General features: G+C 46.4%; 1 protein-coding gene across 1 annotated transcript in view; it reads right to left on the bottom strand.

Moving 5' to 3' along the window:
- TMEM266 (transmembrane protein 266) overlaps positions 1-15807 on the bottom strand; it is a 143288-nt gene that overhangs the window by 80048 nt on the left and 47433 nt on the right. The window contains exons 2-3 of the mRNA XM_032618326.1: positions 7301-7432; positions 4633-4821 (exon numbers count right to left, since the gene is read on the bottom strand). Of these exons, the coding sequence (XP_032474217.1) occupies positions 4633-4821; positions 7301-7338 (227 nt within the window). The 5' untranslated portion in view covers positions 7339-7432. The remainder of the gene's footprint in view (positions 1-4632; positions 4822-7300; positions 7433-15807) is intronic.

Here is a 15807-nt window from a genome sequence, read left to right as displayed (position 1 = left end):
CAGAATCTGGGGGGAGGGGAGGCTTTTCTTGCCCACCTTGCATGGGCATCCTGTGGCCTTGTGGCTTCTGAAAGGCCCTGAACTGGGCACTAGTGTTCCCACACTGGACACTGTCAGTGTCAGCGGCTTCAATGGGCAGTGGAACATGGACAAGAGGGAGCCAGAGCAGGGGAGGAAGAAGGATGCAAGTTCCAGTGGTGACTATGCCTGACCGACTGGCTTCACGGATCTTTGGTGTCTTGGAAGCCACTGGCTCCTGTTGAGGCATGAAGGAGGCTGAGGGTCATTGTAAATGAGCCAACATGCACATGTGACTCCCTCTGGTAATGCGTTGGGGAGGCCAGCCAGGTAAGTCTAGATCCACTGACTGGGGCTAGACAGAATACGTTTTAGGAAAAGACAGTTCAGTTTGGGGCCTTGTTGGGTTTGAGATGGTCAGAAGTCCTGGTTGGGCAGATAATGGTTCCTCAGGCGGGATTTAAGTGCTGTCACCAAAAAGGCTATTTTTAGCAATGACTTGGGTGGAGACAAGAACATTTGCTCAATATTTGCTCAAATATGCAGCCAACTCAGAGGTAGAAGAACAGATAATTCCACAGACACTTGTTAGGATTCTAGGTGTGTCTGGGATCCTGTGGAGATGTCCAGGAAGTAGTTGGATGTGAGCCAGAAGTTTGAGAGAGAGAGAGAGAGAGCGAGCAGCTGTGCTAGAGACTCAGCTTTGAAAGTTACAAGCTGAAGAATGTGAATTTTGGTTATGGGGGTGGATGCAATTACCCAGTGGGTAGAATTAGTAGAGCTAAACTGGCCAAAGACAGAAAATGAAGAACCCCAACATCTAAGGACAAAGCAGAGAAAGAACAAGTTTTAAAAGACCTAGAATGGACAGCCAGAGGGGTAGGAAGAAAATCCAGACAGTGTGATAGAGCAGAGGACACACAAGACTGTGTTTCAAGGGCGGGGAGTGGATGACGTTTTCAAATGCTGGACAGAGGACAGTGTAAGGACCCTAGCAACACGGAGGCCGTTGATGACCTTGAGGAGAGCAGTTTCCACGGTGTGGATGGGGCTAAAGCTGGACTGCAGCAGGCTGAGGAATGAATGGGAGAGAGCAAAGGGGGCATGGCTAGTGCAGATGAGGCTTTTAAGAAGTTTGGCTGCAAAGAGGAAGAGAGAGATAGTGGCAGCTAACGGGGGCATGGAGTCAAGGGGGGATGTGAGAGACCTTGTGTGTGTGACGAGTCAGTGTGAGGATGCAACTGATGCAGCACAGTTCATGAGAAGGTGTGAGGGGAGGGGAATCAGAACTCAGAGGTGAGGTTGGCCCTAGAAGGGAGGAAGCGAGGGACTGAGGGGTGGGGTGAAGCTCATCTGTGACTGCTTCTACTTTCTTAGGGAAGGAGGAGAGGAGGTCATCTGCTGGGGGCAAGAGAAGGCTTGGGGGAAATGGAAACAATCTGAAATGGCCACCTGGGGACCAGGAGTGAAAGCTAACCAGGACCACAGAGAACTGTCAGGCAAAACTGAGAAGCAAGTTGAGACTGGAGGCCTTGAGTCTGGGAGGTGCTTTTATAGACTGAATGTTTGTGTCCTCCCCCCCCCACCCCCCCAGTTCGTATGTTGAAGCCCTAAGCACTGGACCCACCCCACCCTGACGTGATGGTATTTGGAGGTGGGGCTTCTGGGAGGTAATTAGGTTTAGATGAGGTCAGGGTGGGGCCTCTAATGACTAATGATGGGATTAGTGCCCTTATAAGAAGAGGAAGAGACCAGAGCTCACTCTTTCTCTCCACTCATGCACAATGAGGAATGGCCATGTGAGAACACAGCGAGAAAGCAGCTGTCTGCAGCCCAAAGAGAGAGCTCTCACCAGCCACTGACTCTGTTGGCACTTCAGTCTTGGACTTCACACTTCCAGAACTGTGAGAAAATACATACCTGTTGTTTAAGCCACCCAGTCTGTGGTCCTTTGCTATGGCAGCCCCACCAGACTAAGACAGCACCAATCTGCACAGTTGTCTGACTTTCCTACCTGAGCCCTCAGCAGTCTGTGTGTAGAAGCAAAGAGGGTAGACAACAGATAGCTCTGCAATTTAAGATCTGCTAGGCAGGTCCACGAGAAGGACAAAGCACTGTTAGGAAAGTCAAGGAGCTTGAGACAGATGAAACTCTTCCACCTGTGCCTAGGGGTTTACCTACATCTCAGTGACTGCACGCCAAAAAGTTAAGGGCCTTTGACGGTATAGCCTAACAGCGGTATCATGTACAATGCATGCTAACCATAGTCACAACTGTGATGTTGTAAAGGGACAGGTGACAAACGGAAGCCCAGTAGTGCCAGCCTGGATCAGGAGCCAGGGCTCTATTTTGTCTCTGTCACTGTGTGACCTTGGGCAAGTTCCTTCCACTCTCTGGACTCTGCTATCCTATTAGAACATTTAGAATATATACTTTCTAAGGATTTTTCCAGCTCTAAAATTCTCAGATTCTGGGAAACTTAAAAGCACTGAAATACCACTGAGCTCAAAAGAAGTAAATGGTGGGGTGGCTGGGCACTATCTTGCTGGGGTCCCTGAGGTCCCTTCATTTCCTACAGAAAAGATTCATTCCTATATATAACACTTCCCTTAGTAGGAAGAGGTGTATTTGACAAGACTTACACCAAAGCTTTTCGAAGACCTAACAGAACTGTAAATCGTGTTGTTTTGCATCATTTCAGAAAGGGCCAGGTTGGAAATTTGGGGAAAACCCCAGGAAATGCAGCAAAAGCCAAGAAGCTTGTGAAGAGAGGCTTTTTCCCCCCTTCACAGTGTGCTTTTGTTCTGCTTCCTTGTCACCTGGCTTGTGTCCTGTGCCTGCTCTTCCTTCCTCCAGGAAGCCCTCTAGCTGCCAATGGAGCCCGCTGCCGAGAACTCCAGCAGCGAAGCAAATCTCCTCACCCGGCTGCTTCCTATTTACCCAACAGGAGCAGCTTTCCAGGACACACCTGGAGACTCAAACCAAATCAAGAGCCTCTCTGCCTTGCAGGCATCCCATTTGTATTCTCCCTGCTCAGAAGAAATCTTGCAAGGGCCTGATTCAGAAGCAAATGGAATGACAAAGCAGAGACTCTGCCTTCTCCAGTTCAGGCTAAGGAGTGGTGCCCCCAAAGCCTGGACCACCTGTGGTGCGTATGCCTACAGGGTGCAGGTGTGGATAGGGTCTGGAACTAGATCCTCCAAGGTCTTCCCGCTTCTTTCCTTGCCTTCCGACTATAAACTTGAAAAGAGCCTAAAGGTGGCGCTGGTGGGGCGGGAAATGAGTCCATGAGAATGGCTGGGGCAGGATACCAGGCTGCACTACCAATTTTGACCTCCAGAGGGCAGTGGCACAGTAGCCAGGTGCTCAAGGAAGGCTTGACCGCCAACATCTCTGGCGGAGCCAAGGACCTGGAGACCTGGAGAAGCTGGTCGGATGGTGCTGCCCACGCTCAGAATGCTGCCACCCTCTGCCAGGCCACCCTGAACTATTTCCAACCCGTTTGCCTACCCTTGTTTCCAATGCCTCGCTGACTCTAAGCACAGTACTTGGAAAAAATTGTATTTTCAGAGAAAGCCACTGGAGTGAAGTTTTTGCAAAAGGTGTATGGTTTCACAATTGTTAGGCAATTTAACTTAGGAAGGCGGGGAGGCCCTTCAAAAACACTTACAGGGAATCCAAGCTCTGAAAATTTAATTGTAGCTAAGGCTTCTCATTTGCTTCTAAAATAACCTGGCAACCCTTCGTTTTTATATTCAAAGCTGTCAGCATGTTCCAAAATATTTAACGGTGGCATCTGAGGAAGGAGAGTGGCCCAGAACTGGCTCCCAAGCTCCTGGCCAATGTTTAAAAGTCTATATCTAAGAGCAACAGGGTGGGGCTGGGGAAAGTCTGACCTGCCCTGTGACCCCAGGACCTCTTCTTGCCCTTGTCCAGCCTTCAGCTTCCCCCACGTGAATGGAGGGTGTCACTGCTGTGTCTCCCCTGTCCAGATTGAACAAAGGCATCCAATCTGATTGACCAGTTAAGTAGGAGTAGGTAGGGGCCGCTCCTTTGAATCAGGGGCCAGCATATGCTATTTGTTCTCACTGGAAAAAGCAGCAGACCTTTTTAAGGTCTGCAAAGCTCCTGGCTGAATGGTGCTAAATTCCCTCCCACCCTTAGCTTGTTACCGCACACATGCTTTCTTCCCCATCTCGTCCCTGGTGAAAGAAGACTTGATAAAAAGAAAGTATATTCTAAATCCATTCTTTATAGGCACTGAGACCTTGGGTGAGTCACACTAAATCCTGTTGGTCTCTTGATTCCCAGGTGTCCAGATTGAGTACTGGATGGGCTATTATGCAGTGTGACAGCCTTTAATTTTATAATTCCCCGAGTTCCAAGCAAATGTCGCTTAATAGGTTGTCTAGCAGCGACAGATACTTTCTGTGCCCACAGCCTTTTTCTGAGGAAACAATATCTGAGGAGAAGAGCCGGGGTGGCCTGATGTGAACTTCTGGTCTCTTACTATTCAGCACCTCTCACCTCTGGGCTGCCTCGCTGTAGGTACCCATGGAAACCCAGGGAGTTATGCAAGAGACGTCTTAGCTACTCAACGGTACCAACACCTACCCTTCTCTTTGGTAATCTTCATCCAGATTTGACAGGAGCTGCGAGCCCACCGTGGAGAGGTCAACCGCAGCCAGGGGCAAGTCCCGATAGGCAAAGTTCACCAGCTGCATGGGAGCAATGCTCTTGGTTTCTTCGTCTACTTGTTGGGAGATGATCTCAACTTCGGAAGTTCCTCCTTCTGTGGCAGGCCTGAGTTGGGGATGGCAACAGGGCAGAGTCATCCCTCAAGAACAAAATGATTTTTCCATTCCCCAAGGCAAAGAGGGAGAATGCACCAGAATCTGTGCTGGAGGAGGGCAGGGGAAGTGTGAGGTCACCATTCTTCCCCGCTGGCCAACCCAGGGACTGGACTGAGGCCCTACCAGCCACATCTCCCTCACGAGCTGGGGAAAAGTGAAAGCATGCTCAGATCTTAAAATATGAGGTTTGGGGGGCAGAGTCCTTCATCAAAGGGAGGTAAAGACCCAGATAGAAACTCTGCCAACCAGCAAAGCCAGGACTTAGACTTTTAGGCTTCTCAATAACTAGACTTTATGTTGGAGTAATACATTCTTTTAAATTGTCTTCCGTGTTTCTTTGTAAAGGTCCTCGGGAATGTTTCTACCATCTGTACCACAATAGAGAAGAGAGGTGTTTGTTCACAACTGGATGTACTGCTGGTGCTTGGGGAGCCGACCTGGAGGCCTGTAGGGACCAAGTGAGCCTTGGGGCAGTGAGGACAGGAGGGGCCAGCTGTTCTGGGTGCCACTCCCTTCCTACTTAAACTGGTCCTACTACAGCTCCCTTTATAAGGTTGACAGTAGGAAATGGGGGTCACTTGAACAAATGTCTGAGGGGTTTTGGGTCTCCTACTAGGTTACCATCAGGCTCACCTAGGGCACTGCAAGTAACCCACAACTCCATTGGCATTACAGGGCATCTCAACCAGAGGCAGGACTACCTCCCAACCCACCAGGGGTATTTGACAATTGGTGGAGGCATTTGTGGCTGTCACATTACCAAAGGAGGTCACTAACGACATAACTAAGAAAGGGGACATTACACATCCTGCAGTGTGTTCAGTAACTAAGAACTCTTCTTCCCAAACACCAACAGCTACACCGTGAGGAGGTGGTGGGCTGGATCATTTTCCTTTAACTTCCTGGGCTGCCATCTTTGGTTCCCCCAACACATCCTTGACCCTATTTCATCTGTAGAATCTGAGGGGCTGGGTCTTGTGCCTCTGGACAAACAGTGGAGAGGAGTAAAAATTAAACATTTGAGGGAACACTGAGAGCCCAGTTGTAATGCAGCCCAGTCTGCGATAAACTGTTCAGGGGCTCTGGTGTCGATTCCAATGCTGACTTCTGCGGACCTCAGTTTCTGGGGCCTCAGTTTCTCCAGCTGAAGCATGAAGAGGTGGAATAGAGGCTCTATTCTTTCTCTGTGATCTGACATGGATGTGAGAAATATGGAGCAGGTGGGATGGGGCTCTGGAGTGATAAGTTCCTACACTTGGCTGGACAGTACTACATTCTAAATTTTTCCAACCACCATTGAAAGCTTACCAATCATACACAGTGGCAGTTATCCAGAAAGTTTGGAACTGAATCTGCCTACTTCTCTTTTGCTTGAATCATCCCAGATAATTGAGAAAAAAGTGGGATTTTTCCTTGAACACCACAGATTGGCTGCCTAAATTACCTGAATTCACCAAGTAATTTCCAATGCCCCACTTCTCTTTTGTAGGCTTTATTTAAACCTTAGCTCTTTGCTACCTGTCAAGCACAGATAATAGTACTCATCATGGTGTGGCATTTACAGAATGACTCAAGATCTTCAGACAGAACAGTCACAGGATGTGAAGCTTCTGTGTTTCTCAACAATTGAAATGAAAGTGTGGGTGTTCATGGGGGGAATCCTGGCTCTTCCAGATGTTTCCCAAAAAGTAGATGCTAGGTCGAATTTGTTCTTTTGGAAACTGTGGACTGCCAAACTGAACAAGTAGAGCTTTCTGATCAATGAGATGTTCATGGAGGGCTGGGGTGAGTTTCTGAAACTAACAGGATGTGGCTCTGAGAAGCATGGAATAAGCTACTCCTGCCTTCCTGCCCTCTGTTCCCCTCTTGCCAATGATCATGGTGGCCCAGCACCATCTCTGGCCATGGATCATCTCAGCAGGAGGAGACAAGGCCTCCTTTAGGGGGAGTGAAGGTCTCACAGTTATAGCCTGAGTACTGGGACTACTCCCTGGTCTTGAATATGAAGAACAGTATGGTGGACAACACGTATCAGTGGCTCTGCTCTGCACCCCTCACTTTGCCACGTGACTTTGGAGCTTCCCATCAAAGGGAAGAGTATATTTCTCCACCCTTAATGCTGTGTTCAGTCATGAGACTTGTTTCGGCCAATCTGATATTAGCAATCCCACTGGATTAGCAATGGGATTACAATCCCAGTTTTGGATTGCAGAATTCCTCTGCCTATTTGAACTAAAAGATGAGATGACATGAATAAGGTAACTCTGAGAAAAAGTAGATTTTAACACATTATTTTAACGTCAGGCTCAAGGACAAAACCACCTGGAGCCCCTCCATCTCTACAGGGCTGGGGAAGGAGCTATTGGCTGTACCCCCAATCCTGTGTGCCAACTCAGTATCCACAGAGAGCCGATCCCAATGCTACTTACTGCGGACTGGTCATGTTGAAAGATGCAACCAGAGCCATGGGTTTTTTGGGTGTCTAGTGGGGCTCAGCTGTCTTGAAGCCTGATGTCAGCATGTCCAAGTGTGGGTTCTATAAGGCATACAAATGTGGTGCCCTGAAAACAAATAATTGAATAGTAGGAATTGATTACACTCAGATGTCAAACCAAAGTCCTCCTAAGCTCATCTAAAAATGGAAGCCCTTAGAACATTCTTCCATATGGACTTTCCTTCAAAGTAATAGTGAACAGATTCCTAACATTACCTACGGCGGATAGCAATAGGCATAATTTTACTCTTTTTTAGAGATGAAAAAACAGGCCCAGAGTGATAAAGTGACTTTTCTGTGTCACAGAGAGATGGCAGAGAGCCAGGTTGGACCACAGCTCTTTCTACTAAATAGACAAGGAAAAACCAGGGTAACTTTATACTTCAGCTTTAGGAATCTCAAAAATCAGGTTTGTCTCAAAAATCTCGTTTTCCGGGCTTCCCTGGTGGCGCAGTGGTTAAGAATCCACCTGCCAATGCAGGGGGCACGGGTTCGAGCCCTGGTCCGGGAAGATCCCACATGCCGCGGAGCAACGAAGCCCATGAGCCACAACTACTGAGCCTGCATTCTAGAGCCTGCGAGCCACAACTACTGAGCCTGCACTCTAGAGCCTGCGAGCGACAACTACTGAGCCCACGCGCTGCATCTACCGAAGCCCGCGCGCTCTAGAGCCCGTGCTCCGCAACGAGAGAAGCCACCGCAATGAGAAGCCCATGTACTGCAACGAAGAGTAGCCCCCGCTTGCGGCAACTAGAGAAAGCCGCGCGCAGCTATGAAGACCCAACACAGCCAAAAATAATAAATAAATAAAAATAAATAAATTTATTTTTTTTAAGAATCTCGTTTTCCCAGAAATTTCTTTCTCCTGAGATTTCCCTCTCCTCTGGTAGTTCTGTCTCTCCACTCTTCCAGGTGTTCCTCTCTTCTTCCCAATTGGGTCTCTCCAGGAGACAGGCAGCACACCCTAGAGCCAGCCTGCCTGTGGTCATGAGTGAGGAGATAGATGGGCCCCTGGGCTGGACAGCTGGTGTCTGTCAAGTGGAGTAAAATGGAAGCTTTGTTCTCACCCAGACGCTTCAAGGACAAAGCTAGTGGCAGACGCTGAGCTCTGCTGAAGTAAAGAGATAAGATGACCACTCCTGAGGTCAAGGAAAAGTTTCCTGTCTGCACATGCGCAGGAAGGCTCCTTGGGGGTCAAAAAGGGAGGGGGCGCCACCCCATAATAAGTGTGGACATACCCCCACAGGCCTCTGCGGTGGGATCCATCCTAGCAAAAAGTTGTGCAAAAAGTTGGGGAGGGTCCCAGGGCCAGTCAGGTGTGAGAAAAGAAACAAGATAATTGGCCAAATGTAAACAAAGACCAGAAGGACTGCCCTATATAAGTGATTTCAATCCCCTCTTTACTGACTCCTCATTCAGGACGCCTGCACTCCTCTCTGGGTGTGTATTTCTGCCTTGCTTCTGACTTCGATAAATAAACTGTTTCTGGGCTTCCCTGGAGGCACAGTGGTTGAGAGTCCGCCTGCCGATGCAGCGGACACGGGTTCATGCCCCGGTCCGGGAGGATCCCACATGCTGCGGAGCGGCTGGGCCTGTGAGCCATGGCCGCTGAGCCTGCGCGTCCGGAGCCTGTGCTCCGCAACGGGAGAGGCCACAACAATGAGAGGCCCGCATACCGCAAAACAAAACAAAACAAAACAAAAAAATAAACTGTTTCTCTCTGTGCTCTCCCATACCGTTGTGCTGTGCCTCTTATAATAAACTTTGTATCTGTTTTGCAGTTTTTGCCTCCTTGAAACATTTTTGCTTTCAAAGGAGGTAAGAACCAGGGAACTTTGCTTCTAGCCTCTAGCCCCTGGTGGACTAGCCGCTAGGTTCAATCCCTGGGCAGGGAAATAAGATCTGCTTCAAGACTGCTGTCCCAAAAATAGTCAGAGGCTGGCTCCCACTCACTAGCCCTCTGTCCTCAGTTTGTCCACCTATAAAATGGGAATAATAATAGAACTAAGTAAATGAGTTAATGCGTGTAGAACACCTAGAATAGTGCCTGGCATGTAGTGTTGGCTTTTATCGACATAGTTACTGTTTTATAAATTTAAATTGCACGATCTGTTGAAAGCATTTGGATGGCCGAGCGTAAGATTTCCTCTTAAAATCCAGAGTAGGTAAATAGAGTATACTTTTCTATAAATGGATGCTGTGGTACCACCTAGAAGTCTTCTGGGAGACAGTAACAATCAGGCAGAATGTACAAAGACAAGGAGACAGACCCATGTTCTGGGTGATTTTGAACAAGTTACAAGGGAGGTTACTCCAAGGGGCGGTCCTTTTGTAAGTTATATTCTAATTTCAAACTGCTTTTCCTATAAGACATCAACCCAGGATGAACACCCTCTCCCAATCCTGAAGCTCAGGAGGGACGAAGGGATAGAATTGTTACATCACGCAGAAGTAAAAGGTGCTCCTGGAGTAAGCAGTGATGGTAAATTTACAAAGTGGAGAAGTGTCTCTAACTTCTGTGTAATTAAGAAAAGTGAGAGGCTTCCCTGGTGCCGCAGTGGTTAAGAATCTGCCTGCCAATGCAGGGGACACGGGTTTGAGCCTTGGTCCGGGAAGATCCCACATGCCGCGCGGCAACTAAGCCTGTGTGCCACAACTGCTGAGCCTGTGCTCTAGAACCCATGCTCTGCAAGAAGAGAAGCCACTGCAGTGAGAAGCCCGCGCACCGCAATGAAGAGTAGCCCCTGCTCGCCACAACTAGAGAAAGCCCGCGTGCAGCAATGAAGACCCAACGCAGCCAAAAATATAAATAAATAAATAAATTTATTTAAAAAGAAAAAGAAAAGTGAGAGCTCAAGTTAAAGGAAACTGAGGAAATCCTGGGAAAGTCTGAACTTTGAGCAACTGGAAATAAGAGAGATGGAGAGCTTTCTAAAATCATAAGGGCTTTAATACAGGGGACCACCGTTTTCACACCAGATGTTTCTGGGGCAAAAACAATAACAACAACAACATGGAACCAAGAGGCAGGGATGACAGCAAAGAGAATTTGGACAGACATTTTGTAGCCACACCTTGCCAGTGGTTTCACTTTACCTTAATACTTTCGTAAAGAGGGTCTACATGTAAAAGCCAGAACTCTCCTGTAGTATTTGTAGTATTAACTGCATAGTAAATTTATAACGTTCTCCATTCCATAACACAGATTTAGTCAGTTTCAATCGTTTCTGTTCTCTCTACAAAGCCTCAAGCTAACCAACTCCTCCCACTGGCAGGAATGGTCGTGTGGACTGTCCATCCTCCACTAACAATGAAGTCGGGATGGAGGTGTCCACAAATGGGAGACCAGGTGAGCAATACTCCCTTCTGGAATGGTGCTTTAACGAGCTGTATTCCCAGGGTGGGCACTTTACACGCTCCACAAGGTATTAGCTCTGTGGAGAATATACTAGGAAGGTCTCTGCTTCCATGGACCTTCCAGTCCAGCTGGGCAGGCAAGTGTGAAAAATAAAAAAACTCCAAAATTTTGGGGTACCCTTAGTAGTGAAGAACAAGTAAAACTTGATAAATCTATATTTATTAAAAAATAAACATCAACTCCTATACTAATATGTTATGGCTAATATAAACTATATATAAAAAATAGAAATGAAAGTGTTTTAATTTGACTTTTTAGGAAGGAAAATTTCAAATATAGAGAGTTGTAGGGAACTGTACAGGGAAATTCTAGTTAGTCATCATCCACGTCAACAGTTAACAGCTCAGGGACAGGCTTCTCTGTATCCTGCCCTTTCCCCACCTCTCATGATTATTTTGAAAGAAATCTCCGACGTCATTTCATTCACCTGTAAATGTTTCAATACGTAGCCCTAAGAATAAGATTCCTTTTAAAAGATGTAACCACAAAACTATCATCACTACTAAATCAACAATATTTTCTTCATATTATCAAATATCCAGGAATTGTTCACATTTCCTTGTTTTTCCTGTAATTTTTAAAGGTTTGTTGAATCAGGAGCCAAACAAGGTCCACACATTATGATTGGTTAATATGACTCTTCAGTCTCATTTAATCTGTAGGTTTCCCCCTGTGTCTTATGTTTTCCGTGCAATTTGTTGGAAAAACTAGATCATTTGTCTTAGAAAGTTTCCCACAGTCTGGATTATGGTGATTGTATCCCTTCATTTTCATTTAACATGTTCCTCTGTCCTCTATATTTCCTGTAAATTTTAGTCTTTAGACTTTAATCAGATTCAGGTGGAACTTTTTTTGCAAGACTATAGGCAGTGTCATGACTTCCATTCAGAGACACAGAATGTCTTCTTTTTTCTCTGTTTGTGACATAACAGCCATTGATGGTTGCCTCCTAGATCCATTAATTCATCAGGCCTTGCAAAAGGATCATGCTATGATTTCACCTTTCCTTCTTCATTTATCAGCTTCTATGAAGAAAAACTCCCCCTCATCAACTATTTGATTAGCCTAAGGTACAGTTCATATAGAAAAGGAAGGATAAATGCTTAACTTTTCCCACTTTATTTATTGGTTTTCAAAATAATCTTCCGAAGTCAATCAATGAGGTGTTGTTGTTTATTTTCCACAGTGTCACGGATTTAAACACTCACTCAGGGGTAGAGTGGGGGAACAGGCTCGCTGGAAACAGGGACTGCAGTTTCCTGGAAGGAGATGTGGGAGTGGGGAAGAAATGATTGGCATCTCCTGTACAAGGCAGAGATGAGGCAGGAGAGAGGGTTAAGATCATATTTGGATGGACAGCAAGTAGGCTGCTTCAGAAGTTTTTATCCTTAACAAGTAGCACACTTTAGAAGGCAAGATGCCTTAAGATGATGTTCTTTAAAATTAATATTTTCCAAAGGAAAGAACGCCCAAAGCACAAGCCTAGCATGAAGCAGGTGTAGTCTAGCACTCTATAAATGAACATCTGAAGTGCAAACCTGCTGTGTCTCATAAACCCGGTAAAAGCAGAAGAGAAAACCTGTTTTGGATTTACTGGGTCTGGCAGTGGTGGGGAGCAAGGCTGCTGTTTAAACTTTAGTAAAATTCCAGTCCTTTCCACTTGCTGCTCATGAGTCTGTCTACGTAATTTGCCAAGACCATATTTGCTTGTTCCAGCCAGATCTGCAAAGTTCAAGTGGGCATCCTAGGAACCTTAGAGCTGAAGAAGACTTCTAAGATCAAGCAGTCAGTTCCCTTACCTACCAGGTGAGAAAATCCATAATTCAGCTCACCTGTCCCCAGGGTGACCAGGTCTATTCCTCATCTCTTACTAGAGTGACAGCCCCTTGGCATAGGTGACCTGCTTTCATATGCATTCCATTGGTTACCAAACCTGGTTTCACTGTGAATCACCTGGGGGCCTTCTGGGAAATATAAATTCATAGGTTACAATACAGAAATGCTGAATCAGAACTCTGCCGGTGGAGTTTGAGAATCTTTTTAAAGTTCCCCTGGTGTTTCTGACATGCAACCACTCCAGTTGACCCTCAGTGTCAGTGGTCTTACACTTTCCATTGCAACTGAATCACCTGGAAGGTTTATGAAGACAGAGATTGATAGCCCTACCCATGAAATTTCTAATTTAGTGTGTCTGGGGTGCAAGCTTGAGAGTCTACATTTTGAAGAAACCCCAGGGGATAATGATTTGCTGATCCACAGACCACGCTCTGATCTTGTGATTCAGAAAGTTTGCTTGAGGTAATAAAGAAGGTATTTTTTCCCAACATATTTTGCAGATGAAGTTAACTGGTTACAAAGCTAGTGTGGTGGAATTGTCAGCAAAACCCACCCTGGCCAGGCTGAAGATGACCAGATATATCAGTTAGGAATACTTTTTATTTGCCAGTAACAGAATATCTGGCTATCAGTGACTTAGGCAGTGAAGACTTTTAATTATCTTACATAGCAAGAGGCCTGGAGGCAGTGGCTCAAAGGTATCACCAAGGACCCAAGCTCTTTGCATCTTTCCATTCCCCCATCCCCTGTGTGATGCATTATTCACACTTGTTGCCTTGTGGTTGCAGAATGGTTGCTGCAGCTCCAGCTTGCACATCCTCACACTAGCTCCCAAACAAGAAAAGAATCAAAGGTGTACTCCAATTAAGATGTAAAAAAAAAAAAAAAGAATCAAAGGCTTTCTCCTCACGAAGCTTTGATCTTTTATTCCGTCAGCATCATCTCTCCAAGTCCTCTAGTCAACATCTGATGTCTCTTGTGCAGAGTGCGGTCACACGGCTGCAAAGGAACCGAGGACAACGCACAGCTGGCCAAGGGAGTAAGGAGTGATATGAGAGCCTAGACCAATCATGATTCATCCTTTGGAGCTGTGCATATCGTTTCCATAAACAAATCTCAGTTCTCTTAACGAGCAAGGACAGGAAGGAGCTATTGTGTGTATAACCAATTGTCTGCCAGACCAGGTTTGGACACTCCGCTGAATAAGTTTCCTGGGTCTCCAAACAAGACTGGCCAAGTGTTGGTAACTGGTCGGCAGGAGATGTGAAAGATGTGTTCTTACCAAACCTTGGGGCTCTTTTAGTTAGAGAGCATTGCATGTGTGTGGGGTTCAGTTTTGACATCCTAAAGCTCGCTGTAGAATCTGCTCCTAGGGAGAAGACACTCAGGCACCTTTCACAGACATGATGTTCCATGTCTGTGAGAGGCGGAGAAGGGTGATTCTTATGCTAGAAGAGGAAGGTCGGTGTATAACAACATGAAGTCATCCTTGTTGCTACCCTGACCCATTCACACCTTGCTCCGTTAACAAGAAGTGAAAATGAAGAAAATCAATCATGTCTCCGAGCATTCTCCCACTCTGATCTCCAGTCCACTGCACAATCCTTAGTGGCTAAGCAAATGGGCAGGGAGCGCACAGTGGCTCTCTTTTCTAGGTGAGGCACAGTCTCCCGTGGACCCCTCTTACTTTCTATTGTTTGCGCCTCTTCACTTACACAGCCTCTCAACTATTACCAGTCTCATAAAGCAGGGGAAACACAAAACGAGATCACACAAAACTAGATCTGAAATTACTCAGGTATTCCGAGAAGAAAACAAAGAGGACTGTTATTCTAATCCTTCCCTTCCTCTCGATATTCTTTTTCCTAACAAACACTCCCCTAAGTTGTCCCTGTTGGGACAAAGGACCTACTGGCTCCTCACCCCTGGCTGGCCTGGGCAGAAAAGGATGCCCCCCCAGCAGGCATTCCTCAACCCCAGCCTGATGTCATTTTCCCTCCAGAATTCTGCAGAGCTCCTGGGGAACTCAAATAGCTGTGATATGGGGAAGCACCAACAGTGAGCTAGGGCTGCAAGTGGCTGCCCTGTTACCCCTACGTTTCGCCTTTTCCATCCCAGTCAAGCAAATCTTAAGCGTAAGATTTAAGATCTTAAGCGTAAACGCCGCAATTTGCAAATCTCTGAAGCAATCTTCACCTGTATGTGATGTTGACTAAACATGTTAAGAACCCAGACATAATTAACTTGGCAATTGAATTCTACATGGCACCAGGCAAGTGACTCTTCTTTGGTAAATGGAAGGATGAAGTCCTCTTTCTTCAACACTTTTTGGACTACATATGGTATGATGCAAAAATGACCCCATTCTCACCCTTCCTGTATTTGTCATTGTTACAGACTGAACGTGTCCCTCAAAACTCATATGTTGAAATCTCAAGCCCCAACGTGATGATTTAGGAGGTAAGGCCTTTGGAAGGTAATTAGCTCATGGGGAACGAGCCCTCCCAAATGGGATTAGTACCTTATAAGAAGAAACACAAGAGAGATGACTTCTTAGCCATGTGAGAATACAACCAGAATACCACTGACTGCAAACCAGAAGAGTCCTCACTAGACACCAGATCTGCCAGCACCTTGACCTTGGACTTCCCAGCCTCCAGAATTCTGAGAAATAAATGTGTGTTGTTGAAGCCCCCCAGCCTAAGGTATTCTGTTACAGCAGCCCAAATGGACGAAGACAAGTCACATAACTTTCCAATGCCCCTTCACCTGTCACTGGGCTTGGCCATATGACTTGCTTTGTCCACGTAGGTTGGAAACTGTGATGCTTCGTTTTACGTGTCACCTTGACGCATAAAGGGATATTTGGTTAAATAGTATTTCTGGGTGTGTCTGCAAGGGTGTTTTGGATGAGATTAAAATTTGAATTGGTAGACTGAGTAAAGTAGGTTGCCCTCCCCAGTATGGGTGGGCCTCATCCAATCTGTCAATGGCCTACAGAGAACAAAAGGCTGAGTGAGAAAGAATTCTCTCTCCGCCTCACTGACTTTGAGCTGGGGCACCAGCCTCTGGTTTTCAGACTCAGGCTCGAATTTACACTATGGGCTTTACTGGGTCTGGACTTCTCAGCTTCCATAATCCTGTGTGCCAGTTCCTTATAATAAATCTCTTTATTCACACACACACAC

The sequence above is a fragment of the Phocoena sinus genome, chromosome 2, assembly GCF_008692025.1.
Source record: "Phocoena sinus isolate mPhoSin1 chromosome 2, mPhoSin1.pri, whole genome shotgun sequence".
NCBI lineage: Eukaryota > Metazoa > Chordata > Mammalia > Artiodactyla > Phocoenidae > Phocoena > Phocoena sinus.
This window is presented reverse-complemented; position numbering and strand designations above follow the sequence as displayed.